The sequence below is a fragment of the Tiliqua scincoides genome, chromosome 16, assembly GCF_035046505.1.
Source record: "Tiliqua scincoides isolate rTilSci1 chromosome 16, rTilSci1.hap2, whole genome shotgun sequence".
Classification (NCBI taxonomy): domain Eukaryota; kingdom Metazoa; phylum Chordata; class Lepidosauria; order Squamata; family Scincidae; genus Tiliqua; species Tiliqua scincoides.
The window spans coordinates 7,750,388-7,762,424 of record NC_089836.1 but is presented as its reverse complement, the minus strand read 5'-3'; the positions used below and the strand labels follow the sequence as shown (position 1 = coordinate 7,762,424).

The following is a 12,037-nucleotide window of genomic DNA, read 5'->3' as shown; positions in this document are numbered from 1 at the left end:
TGAGGGGAGCTGCAGAGCAGCTGTGGTGGGCGGGGGGGGAGGGCGACACCAGCCCCAGAGGGGAAGGGGGTCTCGCCTGCCTGCCCCGAACCAGATGGGGCTCCGCCCGGTCAGGACTGGCCGTTCCCCAGGCTGCTGGCAGGGACTTCCCAGCCCTGCCGGAGCTGCTTCCAGGGACGGAGCGGACGCTGCAGCAGAAGCCCCGCCTCGGGCTCCCCTTCCCCGCCTGGGCCTGCAGGCAGAGCCGCGGGAGCCGAGCAGGGAGGCGGCCCTCGGCCCGGGACTGGTCTCCGCGCCCCTCGGAGAAGGCCTCGCAGCGCCACGTCTCTCCCGGGGCCGCCCGACCCGGCAGGCCCCGCCGGCCCAGCGCCCTCCCAGGACGGGCCCCACACGGCTCCCCCGCCCCAGACCGCCCCCGCCTCCAGCAGGGGTCCGGCCCTCGCCCCCCCGACCTCCGCCGGGGCAGCGCGACCGGATCCCGCAGAGGGCGGGAGGGGAGGGGCCTCCGCCGCGCACTCACCCGCCGCCGCCTCAGCAGCAGCAGCGCCGCCGCCGCCGCCGCCGCTCCTGCTCCCCAACGGCCCCCGTCACGTGACGCGTCTCGGCCGGAAGCGCCCTCGCAGCACCGCTTCCGGCGCCGCTCGGCTGTCACGGCCACTTCCGGTCTGGGCGGGCTGCCTGGCGCCACGCCCCCTTCTCCACGGCGACGGCCAGGGAGGGAGGGAGGGAGGGAAGGCAAAGGCGGCCGCGCCGGAAGTGTAGGGAGAGCCGCTTCCGGCGGCGCTAGGACTCCCCGGGCCCCCCGCTCGCCCCCCCGGGCCGTCCCCGAGGCCCGCCGGCCGCCCGGGGGAGGCGGAGAGGGCGAGGCCGCGCAAGAAGCGCCGGCGCCCGCGATGGCTGGGCGGCCCCCGCGCCCCCCCTGAGCAGCCCGCTCCGGCCCGCCTGCTGGAGGTGAGTCCCGGGCTCCGAGGGGGGGCTGCCCCGGAGGGGGCCTGGCCGGGCTGCCGGGTCGGCAGGGCTGTCCGCGGAGGAGCCCGCAGGCCGTGCGGGGGGTGGGCTGCGGCCAGGAGGCGGGAGCGGCCCCAGCTGCACTCAGCCCCGGCGGCGGCAGCAGCAGCCTCCTGAGGAGACTGACGCTGGTTCTTCCGCACGCGGCTGCCGGGACTCCCGCAGGGGGACAGGCGGCACTGCTCCGAGGGCTGCTCCAGGCACCTGCTCGGCTGCTCTCCCGGGCCCAGAGCTGCTGCAGCCACCCAGCAGGGCGGGCGCTGCGTCCTGTGGGGGGAGGCTGCCTGTTCCCTTAACCGGGGGCCAAACTGCAGCCGCACCAGCGCCAGAAGGCGGGACAGGACTGGGCCTCGGACGAGCTTCGGCAGGCCAAAGGGGCGCACGGGGGAAACCCTGCCACCGGCTGCTTCTGGGCCGGAACGCCGTGGCCGTCCTTTTTGTCCGCGCCATCGGTGTCCAGTTTCCTCACTGGCTCTGTCCCTCCAGGTCTGCCATGATGACCGAGAGGTCCGACGTCCTCCACTTCCAGTTCGACAACTACGGCGACTCGATGCTGCAGAAGATGTCCAGGCTGCGGGAGGAGAACAAGTTCTGCGACGTCACGATCCGCGTCGACGACCTCGAGGTCCACGGCCACAAGATTGTCTTCGCCGCGGGCTCCCCCTTCCTGCGGGACCAGTTCCTGCTGAACGACTCCCGGGAAGTGAAGATCTCCATCTTGCAGAGTTCGGAGGTCGGCCGGCAGCTGCTCCTCTCCTGCTACAGCGGTGTGCTGGAGTTTCCGGAGATGGAGCTGGTGAACTACTTGACAGCTGCCAGTTTCCTGCAGATGAGCCACATCGTGGAGCGCTGTACGCAGGCCCTGTGGAAGTTTATTAGGCCAAAGCAGCAGCAGCTGGAGAGCAAGGACAAGGGTGAGCAGCAGACAGACTCTTCGGAGCCCGAGAAGCACCCAGGAGCAGGGGGGCAGAGGCAGCAGCAAGGGGGGAGGGGGGAGGAGGTGGAGGAGGAAGAGGACGACGACTCCTTGCCAGCAGACTCCCCCTGTGTCCAGCCCTCGGAGGACAGCATGGACATAGAGGACAGCGACATCCAGATTGTGAAGGTGGAGTCCATCGGGGACGTGGCAGACGTCCGGAGCAAGAAGGACCAGAGCCAGTTCATCTCCTCAGAGCAGAGTGCCCTCCACTCTTCAGAGCCGCAGCACTCCCTCATCAACTCGACAGTGGAGAACCGGGTGGGCGATCTGGAGCAGAGCCAGCTGCACAACTACGCCCTCTCCTACATGGGGGGCGACAACCTTGTCATGGCTTCCAAGGACCTGTTTGGCCCCAGCCCCCGGGGCGTGGACAAGGGCCTGCAGTGGCACCACCAGTGCCCCAAGTGCACCCGGGTCTTTCGCCACCTGGAGAACTATGCCAACCACCTGAAGATGCATAAGCTCTTCATGTGCCTGCTGTGCGGCAAGACCTTCACGCAGAAGGGCAACCTCCACCGGCACATGCGGGTCCACGCGGGCATCAAGCCCTTCCAGTGCAAGATCTGCGGCAAGACATTCTCGCAGAAGTGCTCCTTGCAGGACCACCTCAACCTGCACAGTGGGGACAAGCCCCACAAGTGCAACTACTGCGACATGGTCTTTGCCCACAAGCCTGTTCTGAGGAAGCACCTCAAGCAGCTGCATGGGAAGAACAGCTTTGATAATGCCAATGAGAGAAGCGCGCAGGACATCACGGTGGATTTTGACACCTTCAGCTGCAGCTCCGGGGCGGACTCCAAAGGCTGCCAGCCAGCTGATGCCAGCCAGGTCCTGGATGCAGGGAAGCTGGCACAGGCTGTGCTCAGTTTGCGGAGCGACAGTACCTGTGCAAACTGAGACAGGAGCCGAGGCAGCTGCATCCCGTCTTGGAGCAGGATGCTGCTTCGGCATCAGTTGGGGGAGGGGTCTTGAGGGCCTCTGCTGGATCCACACTGAGGACTGAAGGAAAAACAGTGGCAGATCTTCAGCTTCCATCCTCGAGCGCCTTGAAGTGGCATCTGAAGTGGCATCTGGCCTGGATGCCTTTAAAAGGGGACTGGACAAATTTCTGGAGGAAAAATCCATTACAGGTTACATGATGTGTATGTGCAACCTCCTGATTTTGGAAATGGGCTATGTCAGATGCAAGGGAGGGCACCAGGATGCAGGTCTCTTGTTGTCTGGTGTGCTCCCTGGGGCATTGGGTGGGCCGTTGTGAGATACAGGAAGCTGGACTAGATGGGCCTGTGGCCTAGTCCAGTGGGGCTGTTCTTATGAAGTGCTCTGTGACTTCAGGCGTCTTTGGCCTCATCCCAGCCTTGGAGCAGGATGCTGCTGTAGACCATTGCTTGGATGAGCTGGGCTAGGCCTGCCTCCTTTTGATACTCTTGAAAAGCAGCACTAACCAACCCCTCACCTTTTTCTGCAGGGTTGCTAGAGTGCGCACTCTAAAAGGGGTCAGGTTGGTGGGGAAGAATGGGAACACATGCCCCACCAGGAATGAGTTTTTAAGCTAAAAACCTCCCCACAAAAACTGAGTTCTTGGGGGAAAGAAGCACTGGATAACTGTAAGCTCTTAATATTTGGTAGCCCATCTGCCATTTTTTAATTATTTTGTTTAAAAACTTCAGGTACTTCCTTCTGTTTTTCTTATTCTAGAGTTACACTGATCCTTGTGAGTGAAGCCCTGATTAATGTTCTCCAAGGCTGCTGTTTGGGGTGAGGTGGGGCACTGGGCATGTTTGGCTGACATGGTGGAAGAGCTGCCTCTTCACTGTTGTCTTTGGCGCTCACCACAGCGCTCTGCCCAAGCTCACTTCCCACCAGGCTGCCTCCTCCCCAACTCCAGCCTTTGTGGATACTGTGGTTAGACTAGAAAGTTTTCAAGTTGCATGTCCCTGTTGTGTCTCCCTCCCAGGCCGGTCTCTGGGCCTTCTAAGATGCAGCTGTTTCCGTCTTCAGGTGTGATTTTCCAGCAATACCTTTCCTGGTCATGCCAGCTGTACCTCACTTGCCTCTTGGTTGTCCCTCAGTCTCCCATTCTCCTTGTTTGACCTCCACCTTTCTCCCAATTCCCCATCCCGCTTCCCTGGAGCTGTGCCTCTTCTGTGCCGTGTGTGGTGTTGGGACACTGTTACCACTGCAAAAAGACATTGCTGCTGGCTGGCCAGTGCAGGAGAAGGTGATTCTGCCTGGCATGCCAGAGCTCATATAGGTACAGGAATTCCTGGGCAGTTAACCGGTTGTAATGGGGACTCCCGTCCTAACCTCACCTCTGGAATAACTCATGTATATAATTAAAAAAGAAAATGAATTCTTGGGAGTAGTCAGATGATGATTCAAAGTTTATTGTGGTTTTGACAGAGCACTTGGGGTCTCCATTTCTGGCCAGTGTGACAACCTTGGGCCACATTCAGGCTTGCGCAAGGCCAGTTCCCCTTTTGCTCTTTGTTCTCGGGCAGGTGGCCCCTTCCCCTGCTGTGGAGGAATGTCCAGTAGTTTGGGGTCTGGAAAAATGTGGTTCATTTTCTGCACGCACATGTCTCATTTTCCCGTGTAAACTCACACAGCACGTAACCCCCCCAGCAGAGCCTTCAAAGCAACAGCTTGCTTCTCACTGAGTTCTCAAAGCCAGTGGGCTTCAGGAGGAACCTGCAGCCCCTGTCTAGCGCAAGTCCTTGAACTGGATCCTGTTTCTTCACAAAAGCCCCCCCCCCACCTCACATGCAGGCAGCAGGCCTTCCTGCCCCACAGCGACCAGGCTCAAGTTCCACCAGTCTCCGACGGGCCCACCTTGCAGGAGCACTCTGGGGATGACCTGTGGCTCTAGAACAGGGTGGGCAGCGCTCAGCCACTGGCTTGCAAATGAAGGGGCTCCTCCTGCAAGAACCGAGAGGGCTGCTGCCGGGTGCGAGACTCAGAGGCCCGAGACCCTCGGCGGCCGGAGTGGTGCTGCGGAGCGCTAGGCGTGCGCGGGGCGAAGGGGCTGCGAAGGGCCCAGCGAGACTGGCACCTGCGGGGGGCGGGAGAAGGGAAACTGGCGGGCCGTCCCCGCCTTCGCTTCGCGGCAGACGCCCAGGACGGCGAGGGGGCTCCGGGAGAGCGGTGCCGGCTGCTGGGCGAGGCTGTCGGGGCGCCGGCCTTCCCCGCCACGCGGGTTCTCTGCCGGGGCCTCCCACCTGCTCCCCCCTCTGCGCTACTGCCGCCGGGAAGCTGCTGCGGCGCAGGGCTGGGACCAGCGTGGCCTCCGCCGCAGCGAGCGCCCTCCGCATTGGTGGAAGTGGGAGCAGACGCGGCCAATCAGCATTCAGGATAGGGACCGTAGCGCGCGCAACCGCAGTAGGCATGTCGCTCCCCATTGGTGGAACCGGGAGCAGACGGAGCCAATCAGCATGCAGGAGAGGGAGCGCAGCGCACGCGGCCGCAGCAGGTATTTCGCTCTCCATTGGTGGAAGGGGGGCAGACGCAGCCAATCAGCGTTAGGGATAGCGAACGTAGCGCGCGCAGCCGCAGAAGGATTCTCGCCCCCCATTGGTGGAACCGGGAGGAGACGGAGCCAATCAGTGTCCAGGATAGGGAGCGTAGCGCGCGCAGCCGCAGTAGACTTCTCGCTCCCCATTGGTGGAAGGGGGAGCAGACGCAGCCAACCGGAATTCAGGCTAGGCACCGTAGTGCGCGCAGCCGCAGTACGCATCTCGCTCTCCATTGGTGGAACCGGGAGCAGACGGAGCCAATCAGCATGCAGGAGAGGGAGCGCAGCGCGCGCAGCCGCAGTAGGCTTCTCGCTCCCTATTGGTGGAAGGGGGACAGACGCAGCCAATCAGCGTTAGGGATAGCGAACGTAGCGCGCGCTGCCACAGTGGGCTTCTCGTTCCCCATTGGTGGAACCGGGAGCAGACGGGGCCAATCAGTGTCCAGGATATGAAGCGCAGCCGCAGTAGGCATCTCGCTCCCCATTGGTGGATCGGGGGGCAGACGCAGCCAATCGGCGTTAGTTATAGCGAACGTAGCGCGCGCAGCCGCAGAAGGCTTCTCGCCACCCATTGGTGGAAGGGGGGCAGACGCAGCCAATGAGCGCGCAGGACAGAGAGCGTAGCGTGCGCAGTCGCAGCACGTGTCTCTCCCCAATTGGTGGAAGTGAGTGCGGGAGCGGCCAATGAGCTTTCGAGGGGCCCCCCTGCCAGGTGCGCTTCCGGGTCAGGCGGCAGACTCCGGAAGTATATCCCAGGGCTGAGGGAGCCGTTCCCTGACAGCGGGTGCTGTGCGCGAGCGGTGAGTGAGGCGGCGGGCAGGGCCTGAGGGTGGCTGAGACGTGTTCTTGTGTTCACACGAGGGCGATACGTGGGTGCTGTGAGGGCTCCGGGGCTGCCTGGGGGCCCTGCAAGGTCAGCCCCTGGAATGGTCTCCACTGGGCGGCTGCTATGGCAACAGGAGACCCTCCCTCTCCCGCATCTGGTCGGGGGGGGGCAGAGCCAGCCTGCCGAGCTGTCAGAGGAGGTTTGCTTCCTCTGGGCTGCTTACGGAACTCCCCGCCACTGGGGGTGGCTCTGGCGTCATCCCCGAGAGGGCAGCAGCCGAGGGGGGTGCTGGTTTCAGGGTTGTGGGGGAGGAGGAGGAACCTGTTCCTGACCCAGGCATCACGAGCCTGTGGAACCCCCTGCCACAGGAGGTGGGGAGCCCAAAGTCCTGGAGGCCTTTCATGGGGCCTGGACGGACTGGGAGGGAGGCAGCCTCCTGGCTGCGGAAGGGCTGGGCAGGGCAGGAGAGGGCCCTGCGCTGGAGTAGCCCATGGCGCCAGAGGCAAGAGCTGTCTTGTTGCCGCTCGTGGCTTGTGCCACCTTCCTGACTGCTCTCCTCTTCACTCCTTGCAGGACCCTGACCATGGCTGCTGACTCAGAGGTGCTCCGCTTCCAGTTCGACCAGCAAGGCGACGCCATCCTGCAGAAGATGAACCTGCTGAGGCAGCAGAACCTCTTCTGCGACGTGTCCATCTACATCAACGACACAGAGTTCCAGGGACACAAGGTGATTTTTGCTGCCTGTTCCACCTTCATGCGGGACCAGTTCCTGCTCACACAGTCCCAGCAGGTGCGAATCACCATCCTGCAGAGTGCCGAGGTCGGCCGGAAGCTGCTGCTCTCCTGCTACACGGGGGCCCTGGAGGTGAAGCGGAAAGAGCTCCTGAAGTACCTCACAGCTGCCAGTTACTTGCAGATGGTGCACATTGTAGAGAAGTGCACCGAGGCGCTGTCCAAGTACCTGGACATCGATGCTTCCGTGGAAGGCGGTGGCGGGAGTGCCGAGAAGTGCCACTCTTCCGACATGGAGGCAGGGAGCAAAGACGGCTGCCCAGACAAGGACTGTGAGATCATTGAGATTTCTGAAGATGGCCCCGTTAACACTGAGGGTCACATAAAGCAGGAAAAAGGAGACACTCGGCAGCCGCCAGTGCAGAGCCTGGCCTCTGAGCGGAAGGACGTCAAGAGCCCTGAGATATCAACTGTCGAGATAAGATACAAGGACGATGAGATATGCATTTTCCAAATGGATTCCATGAACGCCTCCAACGTGGAGGACGAGGAGTTTTCCCAGCCGTCCACTTCCTCCAAGACAAACTTGTACTTCTCTGAAACGCAGCACTCCTTGATCAACTCGACCGTGGAGAGCAGAATGACCGAAGTCCCTGGAGGCCAGTTCCCCGGCTTCGGTGGCAACCACCCAGAAGGAGCCATTGGTGCCATGGGCGGCCTCCAAAACCCGGAGGACTCCAGCTATTCGTGGAGGCATCAGTGCCCCAAGTGCCCCCGTGGCTTCCTACACCTCGAGAACTACCTCCGTCACCTGAAGATGCACAAGCTCTTCCTCTGCCTGCAGTGCGGGAAAACCTTTACCCAGAAGAAGAACCTGAACCGGCACATCCGTGGGCACATGGGGATCCGCCCCTTCCAGTGCATGGTGTGCCTGAAGACATTCACGGCCAAGAGCACCCTGCAGGACCACCTGAACATCCACAGTGGGGACCGGCCGTACAAATGCCACTGCTGCGACATGGACTTCAAGCACAAATCTGCCCTCAAGAAGCACCTGACGTCCGTGCACGGAAGGGGCAGCATTGACAAAGCTGCCTTTGATTCAATCACAGAAATCCGGATTGACTATGACTAGGAGTGCTCGGCGTGAGCTGGTCAGAAAAGCCAGGCCCCCTTACCCTCACCCCCCCTTCAGACAAACAGCTGCACTGATGCGAATCCTGGCTTGCAAACAGGCACCCTCTGGACAGCCTGTGGCAGGGCAGGCTCTCCTCCAGGCATCAACCTGGCCCAAGTGGCTGTTTCCTTTCCCTTGGGGCCACAAACCCCTTATGTGTCTGGGCAGGCTGGCTGGCACCTTTTGGAGGACTTGTTTTTTGTTCTGGTTTTCAAGTCACTTCTGAAACTATAATAATAATTATTTGCAGAGGGGTTTAGGTCTGGATCGTGATACAGTTTGGAGAACGGGATTTAATAGGTACAAAGGTGGATTCAGTATTTAACCCAGGAGTGGGATGAGGAAATACCAAGTCAGCCTCGGCTTCTGCATTCCCTCATCCTGCTCCATTTAATGCTGTCATTGCACTAGCTGTTGACGATTTCTCCAGTGGCAAGGCTGCTTTCTCTGGGATGGGGAAAGGGCTTCAGGCCTTCTGGAAGTGCAAGTGAATCTGAGAAGGCACCTTAATACTTCTTCTTGTTTTCTTCACATTTGTCTTTAAAACCTCCCATCTCCGCTTTTCTCTTCTGTTGGAACACTGGCATTGTTCAGGAGGACCAAATGGAGACTGCAGGCTTTATTGCAGAGCACTGAACTTGCCAACGTGTACCTGGAAGAGACTGAGTACCTTGTCAGTTTTGCGACCACCCAAAATTGGGTCCTGATTCATAGTTTGGGAACCACTCTTCCACACAGCTCTGTCTTTCCTGGTTTAAAGTAATTAGTGTGTGTGTGTGTGTGTGTGTGTGTGTGTGTGTGTGTGTATTTATGTATGTATGTATATACATGTTTTCTGTAGTAAAATAATCTGACCCGTGGCTGCTTTTTCATGTGGTCTTGTCTCTTGTGAAGCTGGCTGTAAACTTCTTGGTGTGATAATAATCAGAGCTACAATTTCCCATGCCCCAGAAAACTCTTGTGCTTGAATGATATTCCACTGGTTCCACTGCCACAACCTGCTCCCTCCCCAGTTCTTTGTAAAAGAGTCAGGTTAACGTGTTTCCTCAGTGAGGTGTGTTCGGTTTTGTGAGAAGCTACTTTGGCTCTTAGCACCAATGTGCACGGCAGGGGAACTGTGATATCCTGTGCTTGGTTGGCATTCATGTGTCTTTCATATGGTTGTAGTGAAAATAAAGCCCACAATGCCAGAAATGCAAGGTGGTGGGATTTCTTTGGCTCCCTGGCCCTACTTGGGCCCACAGATCTTTCCCTGGAATCCCTCATGTCGCTCTGCACAGAGGTCCGCTTGTAATGCAAGCTATTTCTTTGACCAGCTGAGGAAATATCTCTTTTCATGTGGGAGCCACAGGAACTTTCTTGGTTCTCCAGGGACTCAGCAGCAGAGCTGGATTCATTTCCCACAGTCCTTCCTGCCCACATGGAAAAACAGAAAGATTTGGGATTCAAAGGTGCCTTATTTTTCCCTTTTTCATATACTGTACGTGTTTGTTTTTCACATTTTTATACCGCCCTTTCTCCAAGGAGATGAGGGTGGTGTACATAGTTTCTCCCCTCCTTTTGTTCTCACCACAACCCTGTGAGGGAGGTGAGGCTGAAAGAGAATGACTGGCCCATGGTCACTCAGGAAGCTTTGTATGAGCAGGGATTTGAATCTGGATCTTCCAGGTCTAAGTCCAACTCAGATTGCTAAACCATCTTGGCTCTCTTGTTGCTACGCCACTAGCCAGTATGTCACTGTTGTTTTTCCTTTCTTTCAGTGATTTGTTGACAAACATTGTTGAAAGGAGGTACATAAATATTGCAGATAAACAGAAAATCTCTGGGTCTTTCCAAAGTTTGAGCTTGCGTCAGCTGCTGGTTTTCCTTAGTGTGCCTGTCCAGTTTAGAGTTAGTCATGTTAAGAGGTATTTAATTTTTAACGAATTATAATTTGTGTCTCTTTAACTGAATTTCAACTTGGTATTAAGCCTATTTTTGCCCAGCCTACAGATGTATACATTTGGTGCCTGTTGCATACATGCACGTTGGACAGATATGGCTTTAAAAAAATCCACAGAGAGGAATGCTATCCTATTCTTTTTCTGTCCTCTCTGTCCCTCTGATTATTTCCCCCGAGTGTATGGAATAAGGGGTGGCATTTAAATGTACAATATAAGTTTATTGAAATTATATTTATAAATAGCAGTTTTTAAGGATTGCAAAAATGTAAAAGTCATTAAATGCTTTTAAAAGGGGATGAAATGAATTTACAAGAAAATGACTCGGGGCCCAGTCCTCTTCAATTTTCCAATGCTGGTGCAGCCGCAATGCAGCCCTGAGGTAAAGAACACATGTTCCCTTACCTCGAGGAGGCCTCTGACTGCCTCCCCACCACAGGATGCAGTGCATGCCCCATTGGCACAGCTGCACCGGCAGTGGAAAATTGGATAGGAATGGGCCCTAAGGCTACAATCCTAGCCACACTTTCCTGGAGTTGATAATAATGGGACTTACTTCTGAGTGATGCATAGAATTGTGCTCTAAGTGCCTCAATCCTCAGAAGTAAGGGGGCTTACTCTCCCTCCCCCATGTGTGGGTAGGATGGCAGCCTCCATTCATGGATTAAAAACTAAATTTTTTTTAAAAAAAATTAAGTTTTTAAAATGGAATAAATTGAAATAACTATCAAAACAATGAAAATAAAATAAATAAAGATAAAGTAAATAAATTATTGAGCAAAATAAAATTATTAAATAAAATTAATAAATAATAAAATAAATTGAAATAAAATATTCAAAAACACTAAATGTGATGATTAAAAAATTAATTAATAAAATGAATATTTAATTGTTTTGTCTAATTATTTTTATTAATTTTTAATCAAATATCAATAAAATTGTCGCATGATTAATATTTTGTGTGATTTTTATTAATTGATATTAATTAATACAACGATTGCATAAAATATTAATAATTTAATTAATTAAAACTTGTGTAATCATTTTATTAATAGATATTTTGTGTAATGACAGGCGGTGGACCAGCCCGTGAGGGGTTAACAGGCGCCCTCCTGGGAGATGCTCCCTGAATGGTCCAGTTGCGAGGGGACCATTCCAGCCTCCTTCCCACGCGCTCATTTGCATAAGAAGACGCCTCAGCCAATGGGGGGCCGCTGCACGCCTGGTTATGCAAATGAGGTCCCGCCATGGCCGCTCTCTGGCTCCCGCGACTCTATGGTGGGCTCTCGCGCACGTGACCGGCCGGGCGCGGCGTGAGGTCTCGCGAGAGGAGGGCGGGGCCCCCGGCTGTCACCGCGATGAGGAGGCGCCGCCGCCGCCGCCGCTGGGCCGCTCCGGGGTGCGCCCCTCGGGGGGTGTGAGGGGAGGAGCAGGCCGCGCCCGCCGCAGGTAGGGCGGGGCCTGGGGGCTCGCGGGCCGGGGGTGCTGCTGCTGGGGGGCGTCGTATGGGGGTCTCCCGCAGGCTGGGGGCGGGGCCTCTGACCCGGGGTCTGGAGGGGGCGTGGCCTCTGGGCGCAGCCCCCACCCCACGCCCCAGTGGGCGCAGCCTTCCCCCCACCCCCACCAGGCGCCTGTGGGGTGCGACCCCCACCCCAGGCTCCACTGGGGGTCAGCCTCCCCCCACCCACCATAGACCTGTGTGGGGCCAGCCCTCCCCCACCTCCTCCATGGACCCCAATGCGGTTGCAGCCCCCACCCTAGACCTCTATGGGTGCAGCCCCCACCCCACCATAACCCCCAATGGGGGACAGCCCTTCCCCAACCCCACCATATGCCTCTGTGGGGGTACAGCCCTCCCCCACCT

The 12,037-nt window shown here is 57.6% G+C and overlaps 4 protein-coding genes across 4 annotated transcripts in view; 3 read left to right on the top strand and 1 right to left on the bottom strand.

The window, feature by feature from the left end:
- RABGAP1 (RAB GTPase activating protein 1) overlaps window positions 1–603 on the bottom strand; it is a 36,667-nt gene extending 36,064 nt beyond the window's left edge. The window contains exon 1 of the mRNA XM_066610471.1: window positions 521–603. The gene's annotated coding sequence lies outside the window, so the exon portion shown is untranslated. The remainder of the gene's footprint in view (window positions 1–520) is intronic.
- Window positions 604–830: 227 nt separating this feature from the next.
- ZBTB26 (zinc finger and BTB domain containing 26) lies at window positions 831–4,340 on the top strand. The gene is made up of 2 exons (XM_066610682.1): window positions 831–951; window positions 1,495–4,340. Exon 2 carries the CDS (start codon window positions 1,502–1,504, stop codon window positions 2,882–2,884), a length of 1,383 nt encoding a protein of 460 aa, XP_066466779.1. The 5' UTR covers window positions 831–951; window positions 1,495–1,501; the 3' UTR covers window positions 2,885–4,340.
- Window positions 4,341–6,242: 1,902 nt separating this feature from the next.
- On the top strand, window positions 6,243–10,945 carry ZBTB6 (zinc finger and BTB domain containing 6). The gene is made up of 2 exons (XM_066610678.1): window positions 6,243–6,298; window positions 6,898–10,945. Exon 2 carries the CDS (start codon window positions 6,908–6,910, stop codon window positions 8,189–8,191), a length of 1,284 nt encoding a protein of 427 aa, XP_066466775.1. The 5' UTR covers window positions 6,243–6,298; window positions 6,898–6,907; the 3' UTR covers window positions 8,192–10,945.
- Window positions 10,946–11,512: 567 nt separating this feature from the next.
- Window positions 11,513–12,037, top strand: part of RC3H2 (ring finger and CCCH-type domains 2) — a 30,803-nt gene continuing 30,278 nt past the window's right edge. The window contains exon 1 of the mRNA XM_066610582.1: window positions 11,513–11,622. The gene's annotated coding sequence lies outside the window, so the exon portion shown is untranslated. The remainder of the gene's footprint in view (window positions 11,623–12,037) is intronic.